The 19,823-nt window shown below is 54.6% G+C and overlaps 11 protein-coding genes across 11 annotated transcripts; 3 read left to right on the plus strand and 8 right to left on the minus strand.

Moving 5' to 3' along the window:
• Positions 1-264: 264 nt before the first annotated feature.
• DL89DRAFT_316307 (uncharacterized protein) lies at positions 265-1,891 on the minus strand. Its single transcript, XM_040891062.1, has one exon. It carries the CDS (start codon positions 1,867-1,869, stop codon positions 505-507), a length of 1,365 nt encoding a protein of 454 aa, XP_040743785.1. The 5' UTR covers positions 1,870-1,891; the 3' UTR covers positions 265-504.
• A 28-nt stretch (positions 1,892-1,919) lies between these two features.
• DL89DRAFT_267361 (uncharacterized protein) lies at positions 1,920-4,809 on the minus strand. Its single transcript, XM_040887469.1, has one exon. It carries the CDS (start codon positions 4,781-4,783, stop codon positions 2,066-2,068), a length of 2,718 nt encoding a protein of 905 aa, XP_040743786.1. The 5' UTR covers positions 4,784-4,809; the 3' UTR covers positions 1,920-2,065.
• Positions 4,810-5,040: 231 nt separating this feature from the next.
• Positions 5,041-7,946, plus strand: DL89DRAFT_267362 (uncharacterized protein). Its single transcript, XM_040887470.1, has one exon. It carries the CDS (start codon positions 5,402-5,404, stop codon positions 7,577-7,579), a length of 2,178 nt encoding a protein of 725 aa, XP_040743787.1. The 5' UTR covers positions 5,041-5,401; the 3' UTR covers positions 7,580-7,946.
• Positions 7,947-9,263: 1,317 nt separating this feature from the next.
• DL89DRAFT_267365 (uncharacterized protein) lies at positions 9,264-10,634 on the minus strand. The gene has a single exon (XM_040887471.1). It carries the CDS (start codon positions 10,549-10,551, stop codon positions 9,310-9,312), a length of 1,242 nt encoding a protein of 413 aa, XP_040743788.1. The 5' UTR covers positions 10,552-10,634; the 3' UTR covers positions 9,264-9,309.
• An 899-nt stretch (positions 10,635-11,533) lies between these two features.
• On the minus strand, positions 11,534-12,101 carry DL89DRAFT_267366 (uncharacterized protein). The gene is made up of 2 exons (XM_040887472.1): positions 11,877-12,101; positions 11,534-11,804 (listed from the first exon to the last, which is right to left on the minus strand). The coding sequence occupies exons 1-2, from the start codon at positions 12,079-12,081 to the stop codon at positions 11,581-11,583; spliced, it is 429 nt and encodes a 142-aa protein (XP_040743789.1). The 5' UTR covers positions 12,082-12,101; the 3' UTR covers positions 11,534-11,580.
• A 46-nt stretch (positions 12,102-12,147) lies between these two features.
• Positions 12,148-12,648, minus strand: DL89DRAFT_267367 (4A/4B type thioredoxin-like protein). Its single transcript, XM_040887473.1, has one exon. It carries the CDS (start codon positions 12,618-12,620, stop codon positions 12,192-12,194), a length of 429 nt encoding a protein of 142 aa, XP_040743790.1. The 5' UTR covers positions 12,621-12,648; the 3' UTR covers positions 12,148-12,191.
• A 219-nt stretch (positions 12,649-12,867) lies between these two features.
• On the plus strand, positions 12,868-14,551 carry DL89DRAFT_283749 (transcriptional adaptor 2; the record flags this gene model as incomplete). Its single annotated transcript, XM_040889751.1, is given in 4 exon segments — positions 12,868-12,883; positions 12,969-13,135; positions 13,183-13,206; positions 13,226-14,551. The coding sequence occupies 4 exon segments, from the start codon at positions 12,868-12,870 to the stop codon at positions 14,549-14,551; spliced, it is 1,533 nt and encodes a 510-aa protein (XP_040743791.1).
• An 83-nt stretch (positions 14,552-14,634) lies between these two features.
• DL89DRAFT_267368 (uncharacterized protein) lies at positions 14,635-15,761 on the minus strand. Its single transcript, XM_040887474.1, has 2 exons — positions 15,706-15,761; positions 14,635-15,188 (listed from the first exon to the last, which is right to left on the minus strand). The coding sequence occupies exons 1-2, from the start codon at positions 15,715-15,717 to the stop codon at positions 14,742-14,744; spliced, it is 459 nt and encodes a 152-aa protein (XP_040743792.1). The 5' UTR covers positions 15,718-15,761; the 3' UTR covers positions 14,635-14,741.
• A 458-nt stretch (positions 15,762-16,219) lies between these two features.
• Positions 16,220-16,989, plus strand: DL89DRAFT_267369 (uncharacterized protein). The gene has a single exon (XM_040887475.1). It carries the CDS (start codon positions 16,498-16,500, stop codon positions 16,924-16,926), a length of 429 nt encoding a protein of 142 aa, XP_040743793.1. The 5' UTR covers positions 16,220-16,497; the 3' UTR covers positions 16,927-16,989.
• DL89DRAFT_153124 (uncharacterized protein) lies at positions 16,478-18,340 on the minus strand. Its single transcript, XM_040883570.1, has 2 exons — positions 16,750-18,340; positions 16,478-16,541 (listed from the first exon to the last, which is right to left on the minus strand). Exon 1 carries the CDS (start codon positions 18,220-18,222, stop codon positions 16,966-16,968), a length of 1,257 nt encoding a protein of 418 aa, XP_040743794.1. The 5' UTR covers positions 18,223-18,340; the 3' UTR covers positions 16,478-16,541; positions 16,750-16,965.
• A 154-nt stretch (positions 18,341-18,494) lies between these two features.
• DL89DRAFT_217948 (uncharacterized protein) lies at positions 18,495-18,818 on the minus strand (the record flags this gene model as incomplete). Its single annotated transcript, XM_040884341.1, has 1 exon — positions 18,495-18,818. A coding segment is annotated over one exon (324 nt), but the record flags the coding sequence as incomplete, so codon positions are not given.
• Between the last annotated feature and the right edge of the window lie 1,005 nt (positions 18,819-19,823).

Raw genomic sequence — 19,823 nt, forward strand, 5'->3', positions numbered from 1 at the left:
ATGGTAGTGATGGTAGCGCAACTGTGCGCAGTGACCGCATGGCTAGGGGTTGTCGAGAAAACAGCGCCCTGCTACTCTGCGATCCGCTGTTGGATCGGATCGCCCGTAACAAGAGTTGGCTCATGGCACGTCTTTTAAGGTAGTATTGCTTGTATATAGGTCGCTGAAGCGGTCCGAAAAGGTCTAAAGTTTCCCAGCTGAAATACACGGAATGCAGGAGTGAAGGTCTCGTAAATGCCTCAGGCTGCCGCTGACACAAGAAGCAATAGAAGGTGCAATAAGAAGTATCGAAATAAGGAACCTGTCACAAAGGGATAGAGCTAAAGATAAACGAAGAGCGGGGTGAAGAGAAAACTTTTTTTTTTTGACTCGATCTCTGCATAAGCACGGCTTTAGAAGAAAAAAATGTGTGGGTTGTTTGCTGCGAGATTCCGACCAATCCTTGATCCGATACCTGATTCCCCCAACACCAGACTGTGCGCGCCTGATCAGGAACGCCTGCCATCAATACTCTCCAATAAATGGTCTGAGCATGTCCGACCGCCCCAGGTCGATGTTTTCGGGTTGCGAAATATACAGCTCCAGGTCGGCGCCGCTGTCGCTGCTGGGTGGGCCTGGCCAGAACCTCACGCACCCATCAAACGGCAAATACGGCGGCCGCACATATTCAGGGCTGCCCGAGCCAAAATCCAGCTTGTAAATAGGGAATGTGCGGCTCGACGAAACTGTGCACTTGACTGCTGCCGGGTGGATATACGAGAACATGGTCCGCTTGCCCGCACGCCCATGTCTAGCATTGTCGAGCTCCTGCTCCTTTAATGCACGCAGGTATTTGTGTGAGCTGCACATGTACGCCGGTGTCACCCGTGCCAGAGTCTGCTGGATACGTGCGGCGATTTGGCCCAGGTCCATTTCGGCAACCTGCGAGACTGTGCAGCGCTCAGCTACGTTGATTACGGCACTAGCACACAAAGCACTGGGCATCCCCAGGGCCTGGCGTGGGTTTACTGCGCATGTATACTGGGATACGTCATCTGCTATCGCTGGCTTTGCCTGTAGGCGCAAAGTATTCAACTCTTTCCACAATATCGCACACAAGATAACGTGGAACGACACACCATGCTGCTTTGCCAGTTTGCGTAGCTCTTGCTGCTGAGAAAACGACACAACCAGTCTATTCTCCTTTATCTTGTCTTCGCCTGGCAATAGCTCCAATGTATGGCTGTCGGGGTCTGTGGTGATGTACTCAGTGTGGTCAAATACCTTTGAGGTGTCTTCGAAGCGGCTGATGTCGGGAAACCCAAATGTTGGCTGCGACGGCAGCTCCTCGATCTCGGAATCCCCCCGCGACAGCCGGTTGCATAGATATGCCCAATTATGCATGAAATTCCAGAACGACGCCCCGTCCATCAGTGAGTGGTGATAGTTCACTCCAAGCACCATTCCCTGGTTGCTTGTCAAGTACGTGGCTTTTGCCAAGAACATTGGTATGTTTTTGTTCTCCGACGAAATCACGCCTGATGGCGCCTTGGGCACGAACATTTCCTCGTTACTCTCAGAAACATGTCTCGCCGCTTCATCATAGCTGATGTCCAATGTTTGGCTGGTGAACGGCGGGTCATTGAACTTGTCACTGTAATACACCACATCAATCTCCAAGCCTTGGACATCAAACCATCCGGCAACTGGCGGATAGTGTTTGCGTACTAAAAGTTCCAGGCCGCGCTTCAGCACCGGCAGCGGCATGAAGTCGTCAATACCTCCATCGTTCTTGAACAGTATCATGTACGAGCAGTACAACTGGTACATGAACGACAGGTTGTCTGTTGCCGAGTATCTGGCTTCACTGCTTTCATTGCTTTGGGACATGGCTAAAAAGATATGTATGTAGAACAGAGGTAGCATCCGCATTGAATGCCCTGTTGCATAGAATGCACTTGCAGCTTCGTTACACAAGCATGCTACTTCATTTACAACTCTCTGCAGTAACGCTTTATAACTTGTCTGCAGATATGGCTTTGTACAAATGAACAGCATAGGATATACTATCATTTGCAATTACTGTCTATCTTTTGGCGCGCGTTTGTGCATTGGGAATATGGCTGGCAGATGGAGCGCGTTGTGCTGTCGATACCACCTCGCTCTTGATCTTCCTCAGCAGATGCGATGGCAGCTTACGAGCTGCCTGCAGGCGCCCGGATCCATCAGCTGAACTACTCGGCCGGGGCTCGCTGGCCACTGCCTCTTCAAGCTTTGGCTTTTTGCTGCTGATCAGTTCGTCGAGGTGTCGCGCCAAACGGCGACCTGAAATGCCTGCCTGCACCTTGTTTTGCCGCTGCAACACAATGACTTCAGACTTTGGCATCGAATGGCCGCTCCGCAGCCGCCGCGGAGTGCCTTTGCGCCGCTTGCTATCTGGCGACATGGCCACAGGCGTGGCCTGGGCACCATCGGTTCGATCAGCTGGCACCCAGCCGCACTGGATCCGCAGCTCCTCTAGAACATCACACAAGGTGTCGTCGAACTGTGCCATGCACGGGCTGCTGATAAAGGCGCCGGCCAGGTCATTAGGCGCATCGATTACAATAGATGACAGCGAGTCAGACCTCGACAGGTTGCCAGTAGTGCTGGTGGTGCTAGAAATCGGCGAAATAGGTACATCATCAAGCGATGCCCAAATGCAGAGCTGATCGACCAGATCGCGCAGTGCCTCCAGCAGCGTCTCGCGCGTGTGCCCGTTGACCAAATCCTTGTTGTGGGACCGGGCATAGTCCAAGACAAACAGGTGCAGGAGGATCTGAACCCGGCATTCTTGCAGTTGCCACGAGTACTGCTGCTGCGTACTGTTGTCAGGGATCTCCTTGGCCACATTAATACGCATCTCCTGGAATGCGTTGTCGAAGCTACCACTCCTGCCTGTCACAAAAAAGTCGCCAATGTCAGTGCTAGTCAGAAGAATGTCATGCGCGAACCGGTTTAATGTCGATGACTTGTCACCATCGTCTGAGAGACAGAGCGGCTCCAAGGTGTCGAGAACCCGATCAAAGGCCAGGCTTGTGTCAGTGACAGTCTTTAGGTATACGTTCGAATACCACATCTCGAGTGAAGTTATGCGTGTATCCGCATTATCCACGTCTGCTGATCCCCAAGACTGTATATCTGGATCATCCCTGTCAGTCGGGTTCTGCACATGCACGGGGCTAGACAGTGCACTGGCAATGTCTTTTGACCCGAGCAGCGAGCAGTCGAATTGCGATTCGTGGAATCCCACGTCCACTGAACATCTGTCCAGCCCCTGGACAGGAAAGTCATAGGCGGTATCTTTCCAGCACCAGCTCTCCATCCACGATGGTTCAAAGTGACCGGATGGCGGGTCGGTGGGATCAACAAAACGCTGTTCGTCATATTCCGATATGATGTCAGAGATATGCGCATAGGCTATGTCGCTGATATAATAGATCGCGGCAGTATGGTTTGAAACCGGTACAACCAATGCCAAAGGGTATGACTGCACAGCAGCAGCCGGCTGAAAGAGCGCCCAGCTTTTTGTTGGCTCAGGGGCAGCTGGTACAGAGCAGCGGCAGATAGTGATCGAACATTTTGGCAGCTGCCCCTTGTCGATATTGCAGTAGATCGGAGGCACGGTACCTACTGCACGGACAATCCGCAGCCACACGCTCAAGGGAGCTGTTCCAATCGCTGTCAGCACTGATCTGCAGCCGCTATCACCGTCTTTCGCTATATATGCCTGTTTATAGTCACTGACAGCTGCTACCATCTCTGCCAGATCGTACCTCCGATGGAGACGACCCTCAGTCAACCATTGTCGCTCAGGAACCGGCAGCTGCCGCAGCTGCACGGTTGTTTGCGCTCCATCCATTGCCAGCGACCACTCCCTATGCGGCTCCTCGTCAACATCGTCAGAAAATCGGTCAATGACTGCGGATACCTCGCGCGCAAACTTGCGGCTCCAGCTCGGGTACGTGCGGCGACGATGCCACAGCGAAAACGCAGCAGCAAATGGCAGCCCGCGAACCAGAAGACTGGTGATCGGCACCACACAGCCACCAAGCGACTCGAAGCAGCTTTCAAACACGCTCTCAATCAGTATGTCGACTGGATCCATGCCTGGGATGGCTCGCTTTGGCGCCATGCTCACAAAGGTGATGCCGACGCGTTTTCTCGCATAGCTCTCCCACAGGCCCTTGCCAATGACCCCGTCGCGCAGCTCCGTCAGCTGTTCGATCAGCGACACATCATCCTGGGACTCGGTGTGCATAGCAGGTCCGCGCACAAAGTCACGTAATGCCGCCAGCGATCCAGGTGCGGAGCCAACAACAATCATGTATTTTTGTACCGACATGGACTCATTGATGCGCGACGGGTCGGTCCATGTCCGCGTCTGGTTGTTACGTGCCGGTGACCGCATTGTTGCTGGATCTCCCCACTCGACATCAGCCTCGAGACACATGAGACGTGCATGCAGTGTCTCGATTGGTGCGCAGACCGGTGCTGGCAGGCTGTCGTTGGGCATTTGGTGCATTTCTGCAAGGAATTTGTCGACGGTTTCGACATCAATCGCTTTACGTTCACGCACGCTGCGCTTGTGCTGTGCGGTGGTGGGCTTGGGGCGCGACTCTAGGTCAACCAGCTCGTAGTTCCATGATATGCGCTGGTGCTGCGCCGCCAGGTATACGAGTATCTGGGCGAGGACTGTGCCCACGGCGCTCTGGGAGTGGCCGACAGCGCGCCTGTCTATGAGGAAGTACACATGTGACGACATTGGCAATGCAGAAATGAAAATGCGTTGGAGAGGCGAAGACCAGCAAGCAGTACGGGGTTTGCAGCTCAGATGCCAAATCCCAGCCGAACACAGCCCCGATGGAGTCGCGGCTCGATCTAGTGGCTCATCATAGCAAGCGAGGTTGCAGCAGGTTGATGAACCGACTAGTGTAAATTTTTTGCTGGTGTTGTTGAAGTTCCCAAAAACCACTAAAGCGCACTATTTTTTTGTCCTGACACGCTGTCTTTCTGCGTCCTGTTCTTCCTGACACCTTTCTCTTCGCCCATTTCACATACTTTTATTCCCTCAAAGTCTACTCGTTTATTTCTGGCTCTGCTACCTACACAACTCGAAACAACCAGAGCATTTTTAACTTGCTCCGTTCCGCAGGTCGAAACCTCCACATCCTCGTTTTTTCTATCCCCTGGTTTCTGAAGCCTATCCTTTGCATAACGGAATTTCGTGCTTTGACCTCTACCCTCGACCCTTCGGCCGTTTTTATTGAAGGACCCCGCACAGCGCATACACACACCAGCAATGATTAGAGATACACCGCGCCGCATAACAAACATCCACCGCAACGTGACGGTGACCCCGTTTCTGAACAAGCTATACAACATGGTGGACGATGTAGCCAGCGACGATCTCATCCGCTGGTCCGACGATGGCAATTCATTTATTGTTGCGCAGCACGAAGACTTTGCTAAGCAGGTACTGCCGCGGTTCTTCAAGCACAACAACTTCTCGAGCTTTGTCAGGCAGCTCAATATGTACGGGTTCCACAAGGTACCCCATTTGCAGCAGGGTGGGCTGCTGGCGGACAGCCCGGATGCGGAGAGCTGGGAGTTTAGCAACGAGAATTTCCAGCGCGGACAGCCGGACCTGCTGCATTTCATCCGACGCAAAAAGGGCAGCAGGGACAGCGAGCATGCAGAGTCAGCACAGGCCGATCCAGAGCGGACTGCAGAGGCCGAGGAGAAAGACGAAGTAGTGGCGCCAGTCAGCAGCACCAGTGGGTCAGCGAGTGCTGCAAGGAGCACAGCCTCAGTACACGCGATTCCAAGCCGCCAGCGTGCATCGCGAGCACCGCCAGTCAACTTGGCCAAAATTCTGAAGGAGATACAAGTCATTCGCGACCACCAAATGACCATCAGCACGGACATTAAGCATCTGCAGGAAGACAACCAGGCCCTGTGGATGGAGGCAGCAGCGACGCAGGAGCGCTACAAACAGCACCAGGAGACCATTGACAAGATCCTGCGCTTCCTGGCGACCGTGTTCAAGGCCGACTCGCAGCACCTGGAGCTTCAAACAGGCATGCGTCGTCTGCTGCCGAATCCAGGCAACAGTAAAGCAGCAGGTTTTTCGCACACGTCCGACTTTACAGACATGCTGGACTCTGATCTGCAGCAGGCGCAGCGTGGGCAACAGGAGCCACCGCATAAGCGCATGAGAGCTGATAGCACCGCATCGCGGACAGGCAGGATCTACGAGGTCGGCTCTACCCCACCGTCGCCAGCTGAGCGTGTGGCTCAGCGCAGAACGTCAAAGGAAGGAACGCCGCGGCAGCAGACGCCTGAATCCGGCTCAGTGGCGCCAACGACTGCCCGAAAAGTGGCCAACCCACGGGCTACTTTCGGTCCACCACGCCCGCCGAGCTCGTCATCGGTGAATGCGATAGCGAATAACGCGCTTGTGCCGGTGTCGCAAAACAGCAACGCGTACCAGCGGATGAAGGCCAACACAAAGTCGATCGAGCAGCTGCAGCGGGAGGTCGACATGCTGGGTCATAGCTTGACCTCGCTGACGCAGCACCTCATTTCGGCAGCCGATGCGCAGCAGGCAGCGGCCGCTATTCCTCGGCAACCGGTAGCGAATACTGCCAGCTCAGTCCAGCCCATTGGCTCAGCAGGCAGCTTTGTGCCGTCGGCAGCCACGGCGAATGCAGCGGGCCAGGGCGTGTCCCATGGGTCACTGGATGATACGCTGGCACAGTCGCTGCTGACACCCGAGGTTCTGAGTACGCTGGCGTCGACGCTTGCTGGTAATAGCGGCTCGTCGCTGCTTGCTGCCAGTGCTGCCCACCCCAATGTCGCCAGTGCCTTCAGCCCGCAGACGGCTGCAGCGGCAGCAAGCGGGTACCTGCAAACTGCCCCGCTTGGCCAAACTGTAAGCACCGCCAGCACCTTTTCGAGCGCACCATCGCTTGATGGCCTGGATCCGAACCTGCTGTCGTCGGTTGCCAAGGCAGAGTATTCCCCTGACCAGCTGGCCGCTCTGCAGCGACTGTTTGCAGTGATCAACGGCGGCGGAAACACTGTGCCCTTACTCACTGCGGGCACTGGCGACAACAGTACCGTCGGCAGCGGGATTGTTAATGTGCCGACCCCTGACATCAACGCTGGCAGCACACCATTCCTGGACTTTGTCGACCCAAACGCAGCCGACAACTCTGCGCCGGAAACCAGTGCCTATGCAGCCACTGGTAGCACGGCTGCGCAGCCACCGGCCATGGACGACGAGTACACCAAGCTGCTGCTCAATGCGCTGGAGAATGCGACGGGTGTGTCGGCAATAGATGGAGCGCTGCACGAAGACGCATCGGCTATCGACCCATCAATGGCAGACTTTTTCAGCTCCATTGTGACTAGCGGCGCAGCAGCGACATCGCCAGACATCGCAGCTGCCACTGCTGGGCTGGCGCTGCCCCAAAAGGTTGCTGGCAGCAGTATCACCGCTGCACCGATTTCGAAGGAACCCACCACGTCTGCCGGTGCTCCTGAGGCGAACGTTTAGCGATTTCGACAGTGAATCTAGTAGAAAAATAGCATTTTTGTAGATAATTCGAGTGCGTAGAACCGCCGTGTGAGTAACCGTCAGCTACTAGAACACTAGCCATCCGGTAGTTGGGTGCACCAGCTAAACCCAACATGCGGTCCGAGGAAGAGACAGGAATTCACCTGTGACCTTGTACACAGCTGGCACGAGAAGTAGCAGGCCTAGATACGAAGAGGCCTCGAAACTTGCATCTACAGAAGAAACCTAAAACTGAACTACGTGCCAAACAATCAACTGCATCATAGGCTTGTGAGGCTGCTTTGTTCACTCTTTCCAACTGCAGCACAGCGGCTGAGACGAGCATTCTCTTTTCATTCCTCTTCAGCTTTCAAAATGGAAATATTCTTATCTACTCCAAGAGTAACACAACATTTCTAGCCCTCTTTCTCCAGCAGCCTGGCCCATGGTGGCGTCAGAGGGAGCCGGTGCTCAGAGGTTAAAATGAAAATTACATTGTCCCTCACAGTATGACAAAAAAAAAACAAGAGAAATAGCAAGTACATCCAAACAGATATCGACCTGAGCACTGGAGTTGGCTACGTGCTAACAAGATCATAACCGCCATTTATCTGTAGATGCCCCAGCGAGTTCCTCAAGCGTCGCCAGGCACCACGATTATATCTCCCGTCAAGCTCACAGCAAAGAATTCGACCGTACATTCGAACAAGGTGATTTCGCCAAGTGACCTCGAGACGGAAAGGGATAAGGTGGCATCCCTTGAAGTCAGCAAGTGTCTTCTTGACGGCGTCCACACTGTTTTAATGTCCCCAAGCCTTGCGCCAAAGATAAGGCTGAGATGGCTGCCGGATGCATCAGGCTAGGCAGAGCAGAAAATGTACCCGTCCATTCAGCAGTTCTCGCTACTCGTAACCAAGAATGAGGACAGTTTTGTCCGCGCGCAAGCAGGAAGCAAGGTAAATTGCCACGCAGTACATCGTTGGCACACCCTGCCGTATCAAATATACGACTGCGCACCTGTCGGGAAGGACGATGGCTGGCGGCTGGATATCGGACTGGCCACCCACGAACTTACCCACAAGAACAAGGTCGTGGCACTGGTAAAAGATCCTGTCGACTACAGCGACATGCCCTCTGTGCTCAGAGCAAAGCCTGGCGTATGCGTAGCTGCCCCTGTATAGCTGCAACACATAAAAACCAGCACTAGCACTGCTTCCTCTGGGATTCAACTATCTGCGACACTGAAATGCGCGTATGCCTGTTATCAAACGACAGAGTATAACAATCTTCATACAAGATGCCTATATTGGATATTTGAAGAACGCAGTATAAAGCCTCAAAACAAAAGCGAAGGAGAAAAGTCCAGAACTATCGCCGTAGTTCTTTTTATGCCGCCCTGCGTGCTCTGGCATATGCTTCTGGTACATAACGGCAAATACCAAGAGCTAGCGGGAGCTCAAAAGCGTTGGCAATCGATGCATCATAGACAGAGAGAAGACAACCGTAAAAATCAAAGCCAAAGACTTGGTGTTTTGCGGTTAAGATCTAATGGCCACTGGGACCGCTGGCAACAACAATATAACACATTGAAAAGTATTTATAAATGCTGGAGAGACCAATACTCACTATCAAATGGTGTACATTTCCAAGAATGCATTGTGATCACTTTGGAGACGAATGTAAACGTCGAAATGCCATATATTCAAGAGGCACAGTTTGATGGTTAAAATTTACAGAGTGGATGGTGCCTTCTTGCGTTCGTGGGCGCGGACATGCTGGATCATGTTGTCCTTCCGTGCAAATGTCTTTTTGCAGGTCGGACAGGAGAATGGGCGCTCATTCGTATGCACCATATGGTGGCGCTTGACGTGCTCGAGGCGGCCAAATCGAGCATTGCACAACGAGCACATGAACGGCTTCGCTGGGTCGCCGCCGACAATGGTTGTGGACGCTGTTGTAACCATTGGCTCCTGCGTCGACCCCTGCACAGTGACCACTGAGGTCTCGACTCGATGTGTAGCTGCAGGGCTGCTTTGAGAGGATGTAGGCGATGGCGAAGAAAAATGGGCAATGGATGGCAGATGCACAGACTGGCCTGGTGTCGAGGGACGGACAGTTTCGGTGCGTGACGAGGCGTAAGCCAGCAACTCCAGTGGCGGCAGGCTGGGAGTGGCAGACGGCTGCTGCTGCTGCTGCTGCCGACTTGCTGTGTGTGATGCGGAAGATTGTGGAGATGGCTGGCTTGCCGATTGCCCATCAGCAGCCCAGGGGGTGGCATCACTGGCAGTAGTGATCGCGCCATTGTTGCTTGTGTGCTTACTAATTGTTACCCCGCCACTGTGCGTTTCGTGCTCTGCCTCGTTATTGAGCAGGCTGAAGATGCTCGACGGCCGGGGCTCTGGCGACGACCTCGGCGTGTTGCCTACTGAGCTCTGCACAGACTCGCTACTGTACCGGCTCCGCTTCCCCGAGCTGCCCTCGGAGGCCGACTCCGAGGTTTCGTGCTTTTTACAGTGGGTTATGTAATTATCACGCCGACTGAATCGCTTTCCGCACCCACCTGCCGTACACTTGAAGGGCCGGATTTGCGTGTGGGTCAGCATATGCCGCTTCAGGTGCTCAGGTCTCTTGAACGAAGCAGCGCAGCTTTGCATACCGCACCGGTAGTTGCGTGCACCCGGGCTGCTCGTGTACCGGCTGCTGCTGTCGGCCTTGCGCCCTGGCCGCTGCTTTTGGCATACGGGTACCAGCGTTATTGACGCCGCCATGCCTTTAACAGGCACACTGTAGAATTTGCTATTAGCGGTGGACATTTCTGGGGTTGGTGGGCTGCTGACCCTAGGCACATGTGGTGGTGCTGAAAGCGCTGGCAGCACATTCGGTGGAACAGGGTGCTGCTGCTGTGGTGGCGGTGAGGTACCGAGCATTGTGCGATCGCTGAGCACCAGCAGCTCCTTGACAGATGGGAGCATGTCTATCAATAACTAAAAGAATAGGGAAGAGATGCGCAAGTATTCTAAGGAAATTAGGAGCCAAAAAATAGGGGTTAGCTCGGAGCGGACGCCCCTGGAGAGGGGGTGAGGCTTTATACCTGGCATGTCTGGCTTTGGTCCCCCCCTTTTTTCAGGCTGCGAAAGGGGAAAAAATTATTTGCCCCTCATCAGGGGCAAAAAGAAGGCAGAAAATTATCCAGTCGCATCACTCAGCGATGGCGTGCTCGACGCATGAAAGCGCCCAATTATTTTGTTGGAGATCAATGAGGAATGGTGACATTTGGGCTGGTGATACCGTCTCCTTCACGTATCACTTTCACACGCCTAGCGCGTGCTGTCCAGGAACCGGGGTGCTAGACTTGGCCTACAGCCCGCCGAACATCGTACGATAGCATGCTGGGATCTATAGATCTTTGGGCAACACAGCTGGTGTATCACAACAGCTGTAACATTGTCTGGGGCCAAGCCCCTCCCCACTCGCAATAAAGAGCCCCGAAGGCGTTGTGAAAATGGAGGTGGGAGCCATGCATGTCTTGTGCGATCACTGCATTTGCTCACACCTTTTTTTGGTCAGCCAGATGGTGTGCTTTCCCACCAATCCACCACTAGCGCTTGTCTTTGTAAGCCTCCTCCGGCATCTGCCTGGATGGGCCTATGAAGTGCACCAGGAATGCGATTTCGCGAGCCACGCAGGAAGGCTCATAAAACATCGAAGAGCCGGGATATCGCTGGTATTATTCCCCGCCCGCATCGTCGCCCAGATACATATTGCGTGCTGGCAGTGCTGCATGTGGGGTCGCCCTTGCCTTGCTGCAATTAAAGATGGGCTGTGGGATAAGGATGGTGCGTTTTCCGATGGTGCTTGCATCATCCAGATCAGCTCCTACTTGTCCAGGCTATTCCGCACAGGATCGCCCTGCCTAATCGCCTCACGGCTAACTCGCTCTAATGAGGCTATGATCCCCGCTATTGCATATTTTCAGAATTGTAACCTTGACATATCTATTACTATGGCTCGACTTGCACGTTTAGAACCTTCGGTAGCTCGATTTGGTTGTTGGCGTCGAACGGCTCGGGCACAAGAACAAGCACATTGGCGGTCCTGCGCAGTGGCTGGTAGCTGAACAGGTGCTGGCTGGCGTCAGGCGACTCTGACTTGACCAGGGGCTCCTGCACCAGCAGATGGCCAGACGACTCGAGCCTGTCGACGTAAAAGGCGACCTGCAATGCGCCTATACAGAAGATAGCCTGCGCATTAGTAGCAAGGCTGGAGGTGCATTCGTGAGAGGTGTTTGTGTACCTACTATTTTTGTAAATGCTGGCAGCCGGATTTTTGTTCTCCCTGAGTTCAGCGGCCTTCTGCTTGAGTTTGGGCTTGACTGCCTGCAGCAGCTCTTGGAACAGGGCATCAGTGAACCATGCGACGTTAGCTTCCTGCAGGTAAATATGAACGGTCAAGTACGCTGTCTCCGAGAGTCTCAGAAATCGCTGCTGACGAGTGAATATCATTATTGGCTGTAATATACGCATGACATGCTCTGCATTGCTCTACTCGTTTCCATTCAACAATTATACCGTTTTTGCAGCCATATGGGCTATTATATATTTCTAAACGCACCTCAGTACTTGTATTTTGTGGAGTAGTCCTTGGGTGATACCACCAGACCCTTGCCCTTGTGTGCACCTCTGTACACAACCTCGGCCAGGTCAATGAGCTCCTGCTCGTCCTCGATCGGCCAGTTGACCTTGTTGTTGTTGCCCGTACCCAGATCAATCATGATGTGCTTGTTTCGGTAAAAGAACATGAGTGTGCACGGGTCGTACAGCTCGTACATCGTGTTAAAGTCGGGGACCTCGGTGATGTCAACCAGATAGACGACAGCAAAGTTTTTGACCTTGTCCGCGATCCGGTACAGCGTCTCGTCCATGATCATGCACTGCTGGTCCCAGTCGTGGCCGAACCGGATCATCACGACCCGCTCTTCCTCAGACAGGATTGCCTGGTCCACCTGCCAGCCGTTTGTCAAGTGCGGAATAAAATACGACATGGTATACACAAGGTAGCTGAGGACCAAATATTTTCATGGGCTTGGACGTGGCCACCATGACTCTACCACAAGTCGACCCGTGAGAAGTGGATGTATGAATTTTGGGCAGGCCAGCTTTTTCTCTAGTCCCACGTTTAGCCCCCTTTTTGCCTTTCCTCAAACCCCTCTTTTCTACCATTGCTCATTTCGCGCTGCACCATTCTCCCACATAATGCCAGAAGGAAGCACCAAGAGGAAGCAAGACGCGATGGCTGTAGAAGAAGGTATGTGCTGAAGCAAGAGTAAAGAGGCGAAGCGAGAACTACATTGGAAATGCACTGATAATTTGCCTTTTTTTTGGACGTATAGCGGGCCAAATGTACCATTGCGACAACTGCCAGGTGAACGTGTCCGATAGCGTGCGTATCCGGTGCCACGAGTGCGAAAAGTTTGAAGAGTTTGATCTCTGTGCGGCATGCTTTGCCAAGGGTATCGAGATAGGTCGACACAAGAAAACGCATTCATACCGTATCGTGGTAAGTACACACACACAGGCTCGGCGCGTACACACACCATTGCGTAGAGAGCTTGGCAGCTGATAGAGCAAGTGAGCACAGTAGACAAAGCACCGGTTCCCGATTTTCACCGAAGACTGGTCTGCGGACGAAGAGCTGCTACTCATCGACGGACTGCGGCAGTTTGGCATGGGCAACTGGCGGGACGCGGCCGAGCACGTTGGCACCAAGACGAAGGAGGAGTGCGAGCAACATTACAAGGACGTCTACGTGGCCTCGGAAGACTGGCCCATGCCGGACATGAACAAGACGTTCAGCGTGAAGTTTGCGCGCACCGCGTTTGAGAAGCGGCTCAAGTCGAATCCGAACAAGAGCAAAGTGCTGTCGTCGCAGCCCAGCAACCACGAGATCATTGGGTACATGCCCGGGCGGCTGGAGTTTGAAACTGAGGTGGAGAATGAGGCCGAGCAGGTTGTTAAGGACATGGTGTTCAACGACGATGACTCGCCCGAGGAGGTGGAGCTGAAGCTTATCGTCCTTGCCATTTACAACAGCCGCCTTGATCGGCGTGTCCGATACAAGAACTTCATATTCGATCGCGGTCTGCTCGAGTACCGCAAGACGCAGGCAGCTGAGAAGAAGCGGCCGAAAGACGAGCGCGATATCTTGAACAAAAGCAAGGTTCTTGCGAGGATGCAGACGCGCGAGGATTTCAATGAGTTATCGACGGGTCTTTTGAACGAGCAGACGCTGCGACATCGCATTGCGCAGCTGCAGGAGTGGCGCCGCAATGGTATCACCACGCTCGAGGATGGATCGCAGTACGAGGTGGAGCGGTCGCAAAGGCTGTCGCGGCGCGCAAACACACTGCGCGACAGCGCACATCTGCTCGAGCGGCTGCATAGGATCGCGGCGGCTCGGGCTGTGCGGGAGTCGGGGCCTGAGCAGCACAAGGCCGGCCATTATCACGGCGCGCGCAAGCCCAACCAGGCGTCACCCGACATCGAGAGCGCCGAGGGCGTGGAGCTGCTGACCAAGAGCGAGAAGGCCATGTGCCAGAAGCTCCAGGTGTTCCCCAGACCCTACCTGGTGGTCAAGGAGACGCTGCTGTCAGAGTATGCGCGACGGGGATCGCTGAAGAGGCGCCAGGCGCGGGAGCTCGTCAAGATCGATCCAGCGACAACCAACCGGATATACGACTTTTTTGTCGATAGCGGGTGGATCAAGACGCCGGAGCAGGCTGCTGAGGTGCTGGCTACTGCTGCACGTGCTGCCGCTGCCAAGCTCGCGCCTGTGGACACGGCCGCTACGGCTGCCTCTGCCGAGTCGGCAGAGCCTGCTGCAGCTGCTGCAACTGAGCCTGCAAGTGCAGCTGCTTCTGCTGCGCCTGCCATCAACGGCCTCGCTGCAGCGAGCACTGTAGCCAGCACTTCCTGACTTCTACATAGTGCCCCCGAACCCGCTTTCCGTAACCTGCCAATGTATAACAACACATCACATCACATCACATCCCCAGCGTGCATGCTATAATGTTCAAGCGAGAGCCCACATAAAGACGCTCTTTTAGCTTCTTTGTATTCCAAAAGAAACGAGAAAAAAGACAATGTCAAGCAAACACGTTAGAAATTTAGAACTTCTGGAACTGCTTCGAGCCCTTGACGACCTTCTTCTGGTGCTTGATCACGTTGAAGCGGACAGTCTTGGACAGGGGGCGGCACTGACCAACGGTAACGCTGTCACCGGCCTCGACGCCGATGAAGGCGGGCGAGAGGTGAGCGGCCAGGTTCTTGTGGCGCTTCTCGTAACGCTGGTACTTGGGGATGAAGTGCAGGTAGTCACGGCGGATGATGATGGTGCGCTTCATCTTGGTCGAGACAACAACACCGGACAGAATGCGGCCGCGGATGCTGACGTTGCCAGTGAACGGGCACTTCTTGTCGATGTAGGTACCCTCGATGGCCTCAGTCGGGGTCTTGAAACCCAGACCGATGTCCTTGTACCAACGGTTGTTCTTCTTGCTAACGGTCTTGGCGTTAAGGAAGACAGCCTCCTGCTTCTGGAACGAACGCTCAGTCTACACAGAGTAGCATTTGAGAGTTAGTGTTTGGTGCTCGTTGGTGCTCGTTGGTGATCGAGTATGTCCAGAAACATGCTCTCTATGCCCACGTCCGGGGTCGCCACCAGCAGAGCCAACTGGGCGGCTAGATCGCTGGACCGTAAAGAGCAGACAGCCAGACAGGCGGCAGCGGCAGCGTCAGAGGGGCTGCTCCGTTTCGCGGAATTCAGGACCGAAGCCTTTGATTTCTCAAATCGGTCGAGCAGCTGAAAAATTTTCCACTAGCCGCTTTGAAAACGCCAGCGACGTTTGTCGACCCCAGCAGCTGCACACCAGTCCACAGCCACTCCCACTGCGCCTTCGCAGGGCAACCACTCGTGTCTGCCTGTTTGCTGCTCGCCAAAGGAAACTGCCCGCTCGCTGCTGCTTCTGCTCCCAGTCTGGTTCAAATTGGACCACGATCCGTAAGGCGACCCTCACATTCACGCTAAATGGCGGCTCTACAACACTCATGAAACCAATTTGCAATACGCACCTGCTCGGACATGGTGATTTCTTGTTCTGGCCTTTGTGAAAGGTGGGTCAAATATATAGTCCTAACAAGGAGAAAAAGAAGGTACCTACAGCTTTGCGCGTTTGGCAAATACTTTTCATAGATCCCTCTGCTGCCAGCAGCACCCCAAGCATGGCCCCCCCTTCCACTCTGAAAAATTTCGCCTACAGGCGACAGATTTTTTCCTAGAGCCGAGCGATCCAGCACCAAGCCGAGCCAGCACAAAAATCGCGAGCAACGGCTGGGGGGCTAATTGCCAGGGCCACGCCGCGGGCCAATGATCACGATCTGGCGGATCATGAATCACGTGTGCGCACTGTAGGGTGCACGCCCAGAGCTGATCGCAGCGGGCCGATCGCAGGCGCTGTGGATACCTTGAGCGTGCGAGGGCTGCTTTGCCATATTTGGCGAGGAGTGCTGTGGATGTGACGTTGATGGTGCCAGCCACCACATGTCGGTAGCGCGGCATGCCATGATATCCTCAACTTTCTGCTGCGAGCAACAGCATCATGTCCTGCCTACCAACAAAGCGGCCCCAGAGCAAAAGGCGTCGAATGCCAAGACACGTTGGGTGTTGCTCCGCTGTCAACAGACGCGCAAGTCTTGGCTGCGAACCGTGATTTATTTGGCTTGCAGATGGCGGCGGTAACAGTAAATATTAGCGGCAGGGAACTGTCACCAAAACACGCATTCGACTGCGCCTTTGCCTTTCCGCTATCCCTACTTTGCACCTTTCCTCAATTCAGCACTCGCATTCACTCGCTAACATAAAATATGGATGACGACGCGCCGACAAGAACCTCGACCGACTACATATTCTGGGCGCTGATAGCCATGACCGTCGTCGCACTCTGGTACTTTTTCGGGCTCTTCATGGGCCGGTCCAGGCTTAGCATGCGACTAGCGCGGTTCCGGAGCCGCGGCCGGCCGATACTTGGTGGAAGCGGCGACAGCATCAGTGGGTTTGAGCAGGACTACGCCGATGGGCTCAGCAGCCACAACTTCGACATAAGCGTCAACATCGACGACGGCGATGAGCGGCCCGGTCTGGACAGCGACGAGGTGCGGCATATCATGGAGACCAGAGGCGTGTCGTTCGACAAAGCCCGGCTGATTCGCCAGCAGATTGTCATGCGAAGCAACGGCATTGACCCGGCCACCGGCTTGCCGCTGGACCCGAAGGCAGTGACGTTCGGTCGATAGACTTGTATTTTTTGTTTCCAATGTTGTTTATAAGAAAAATCACTTTTTGCCAAAGAAACTCAGCAGCGAGCGCTGGTTCACCGCCGGCTTGCCCTTTCCCTTCTTGGGCTTGGCCGCTGTGTCTTCTGGGTCCGCTGCTGCTGCCGCTGCCGCAGGTCTGCGTACAGGCTTGCTAGGCATCTCGGGCTCGGACTCGGAATACGACTCCCAGCCGTCGACGGTTTCCGAGACCAACATGCCGCTGCTGTTCTTCGTGTGCTTGACCCGCGATACCTTTCTGCGCTTGCGCACTCTGCGGCCACCACTCGCTGGGGGTACCTCTGTCGGTTCCTCCTTCACTGGATCTTCAGGGCTATCTATGTCCATGTCGTTCTGTGCTTCATTGCGCGTCTGCTCCGATGGGATAGTGGCTGGTGCCGGCTCCGGCTCGGATTCGGATTGTGCTATGGGCTCTGGCTCCTTCTTGCGGGTATCCTCGAAATCGTCGTCGTCGTCGTCGTCGTCGTCGTCAAACATGTCCTCGACACGCATCCGCCCTAGCTTACTTGCGGGTGAACTGGGCGGCTCGATGGCAGGGGGAGAGGGCTTCTTTGCCGGCCTGCTACCGCCAGAACTGGGCCGTGTGGGCTTGGCCTTGCTCTTAGCAGCGATCTCCTGCTTCGCTGACTCCGGGTGCTTCGGTTCCCTCTTGATCTCCTTCTTCATTTCCCGCTTCTCCGCTGGCTTGTTTGCAGTCTGCCGACCAAAGAACGATGTGGCAGCCTTCTTGGCCGGCTGAGTTCGGTCCTCCATAACAACGTCGTTTGGCTCCTTGCTAGCCAGCTCCTCCTTCTCCTTTTTGACCTCCTTTGGCGTCGAGGCAGTTGCTGGCTTTGCAAACACTGCACTCGCCCCACGCTCATTCTGCGTGATATAGCCATTGCGAACAGCACTTAGATCAGCCATCTCACGGATGCTCCCCGCAGCCAAATTGGACGCAACCAACATCTCCCGGTCCGCCCTTTTACGCTCCAGCGAGTAGATATGCGATGACACATTGCTCAGCCCCTGCTTAGCGTCTGCCAGCTCGTCCTCTGAAACAATCTTTACCAGCAAGCGTGACGATTTGCCAGACTTTTCGGTGCCCGACACCAGGAACGATGCGTGGCATGAGCCCAGCTTTTTCGTGTAGTAGTCGTACATCAGGGACTTTGCTTCGTTGACGTGCACGCTGAGCTCGCGGCTGAGACGGCGGTACGTGACAGTCTCGGCATCCTGCATCACGAGCAGGTGCAGCACCTCTGTTGCGCTGGTCATTTTCAAAGAAAACTGTGGAAAAAAGCAAGACAAAGAGTAAGGAACAAGGGCGCACTTGAACCCAGCTTTCGTTCAGCACAGCTGCACGCGTCAAATCTGCGGCAACGCGCGCGGGCTGATCATGACTGTAATCGATCAACGCGGATCGGCCGATCCAACACGTCTGCAGTTCGCCGGATATGGCGTTATCGTCACGCACAGGAAAGGCTGGTATTTAACGGAAGATAAAGCAGCTACTCAGTCAGGCTCTTGTTGCCCAGGGCGTTCTCCGAGTAGTTCAGCCACGAGCCGCGGTAGTTGCGGGTAACCAGCTCCGCCGAGTGCGCCTTCTCGACAGCATCGATGGCCTTCTGGCTGCGCACGCCCGAGCGGCAGTAAAAGATAGTCTCCTGCTTGCCGGTCGGCTTCTCAATGCCATACTTGCTCTTGAACAGATCCTTGGACAGGGCAAATGCATCAGCAACCTCGCCGAGCGGAATGTTGGTGGCTGTGGGCACCTTGCCGTTGGCGACCTCGTGGGGCTCGCGCACATCAATGAGCACGTAGTCGGTGTTGGTGACACCATGGATGATTTTGCGCAGCTCCTCGAACGAGACATCGGGCTTGGTCGCATAGAGGCGGGCAGCAAGGGCGGGGCGCACGGTGCGCAGAAGCGAGGACGACGAGCGGAGAGCAAACATTGTAGTCGAAAAGGATGCAAAATCGAAAAGATAGCGGATTGCAGAACCAAGAGTGAGGGATGACAAAGCAGCACGGGCATTTGAAGTCAAGAGCCAATCTGCACCACTGTCAGATTTCTAGGCTGCTGCCAAATCCCGTGACTGGGCTTCCGCTTAAAATCTGCAGAATGCCATCGACTGTGGTGCTAGGCAGGCCGTTGGCGAACTGGACTGCCCCCGGGTGGTCCTTCAATAGCAACTGGAACTTAATGTCTGGCCAGCACGGTGTGTCTGGCTGTCACAGCCTTTGAATGCGAGGCAGTGGTGGTTGTGACGCTGCAGGCATTATGACCAGGAAATTGGCAGCAATATTTGGCCAAGGAGTCAGTTATGACTGCTCGCCAAATCCAGCGCCTTGAGACAGCTGTTTATGCCATGGCACAGTGACACGCGCCAGGGCTGTGCAAGCGCAAGGGCCCGATAGAGCCTGGATGGCAACCAGCTTCCTCGAAAAGGGCGGGCTGCAGGCACTGTCCATTCCCGAAACAGGCACTGCCAGAGCAGCCATTCCGGTTAAGGGTAGCGAGGAAGTGAGAAATAGGAGAGCGCCTTGCGATGTCTGGCTTTGCCAGCTAGTCGGCTGCAAAGAGTGGGCTTTGCGGCGCAAACAAAAGGGCGAATGGCCATGAAATGGTTCGCATGACACTTTTCGTGCTTGCGCCTTAGTATCCTTGTCATTTTTCGCTCTTCTATTTTTTTGCTGCTACCACAATGACGGACAATTCCAGCATAGCAGCGGAGCCCGAGCGCTGCTGGATATGCTTCGAGGACATTGTCTCGGGAAAGGGCGAGTGGGTGTATCCATGCAAGTGCTCGCTCGTGTGCCATGAAGACTGCCTCCTGCACTGGATTGGCGAGAGCGAGGGACGGAGCCGCACCGGC

The sequence above is a fragment of the Linderina pennispora genome (genome assembly GCF_002104995.1).
Source record: "Linderina pennispora strain ATCC 12442 chromosome Unknown DL89scaffold_6, whole genome shotgun sequence".
Classification (NCBI taxonomy): Eukaryota; Fungi; Kickxellomycota; class Kickxellomycetes; order Kickxellales; family Kickxellaceae; genus Linderina; species Linderina pennispora.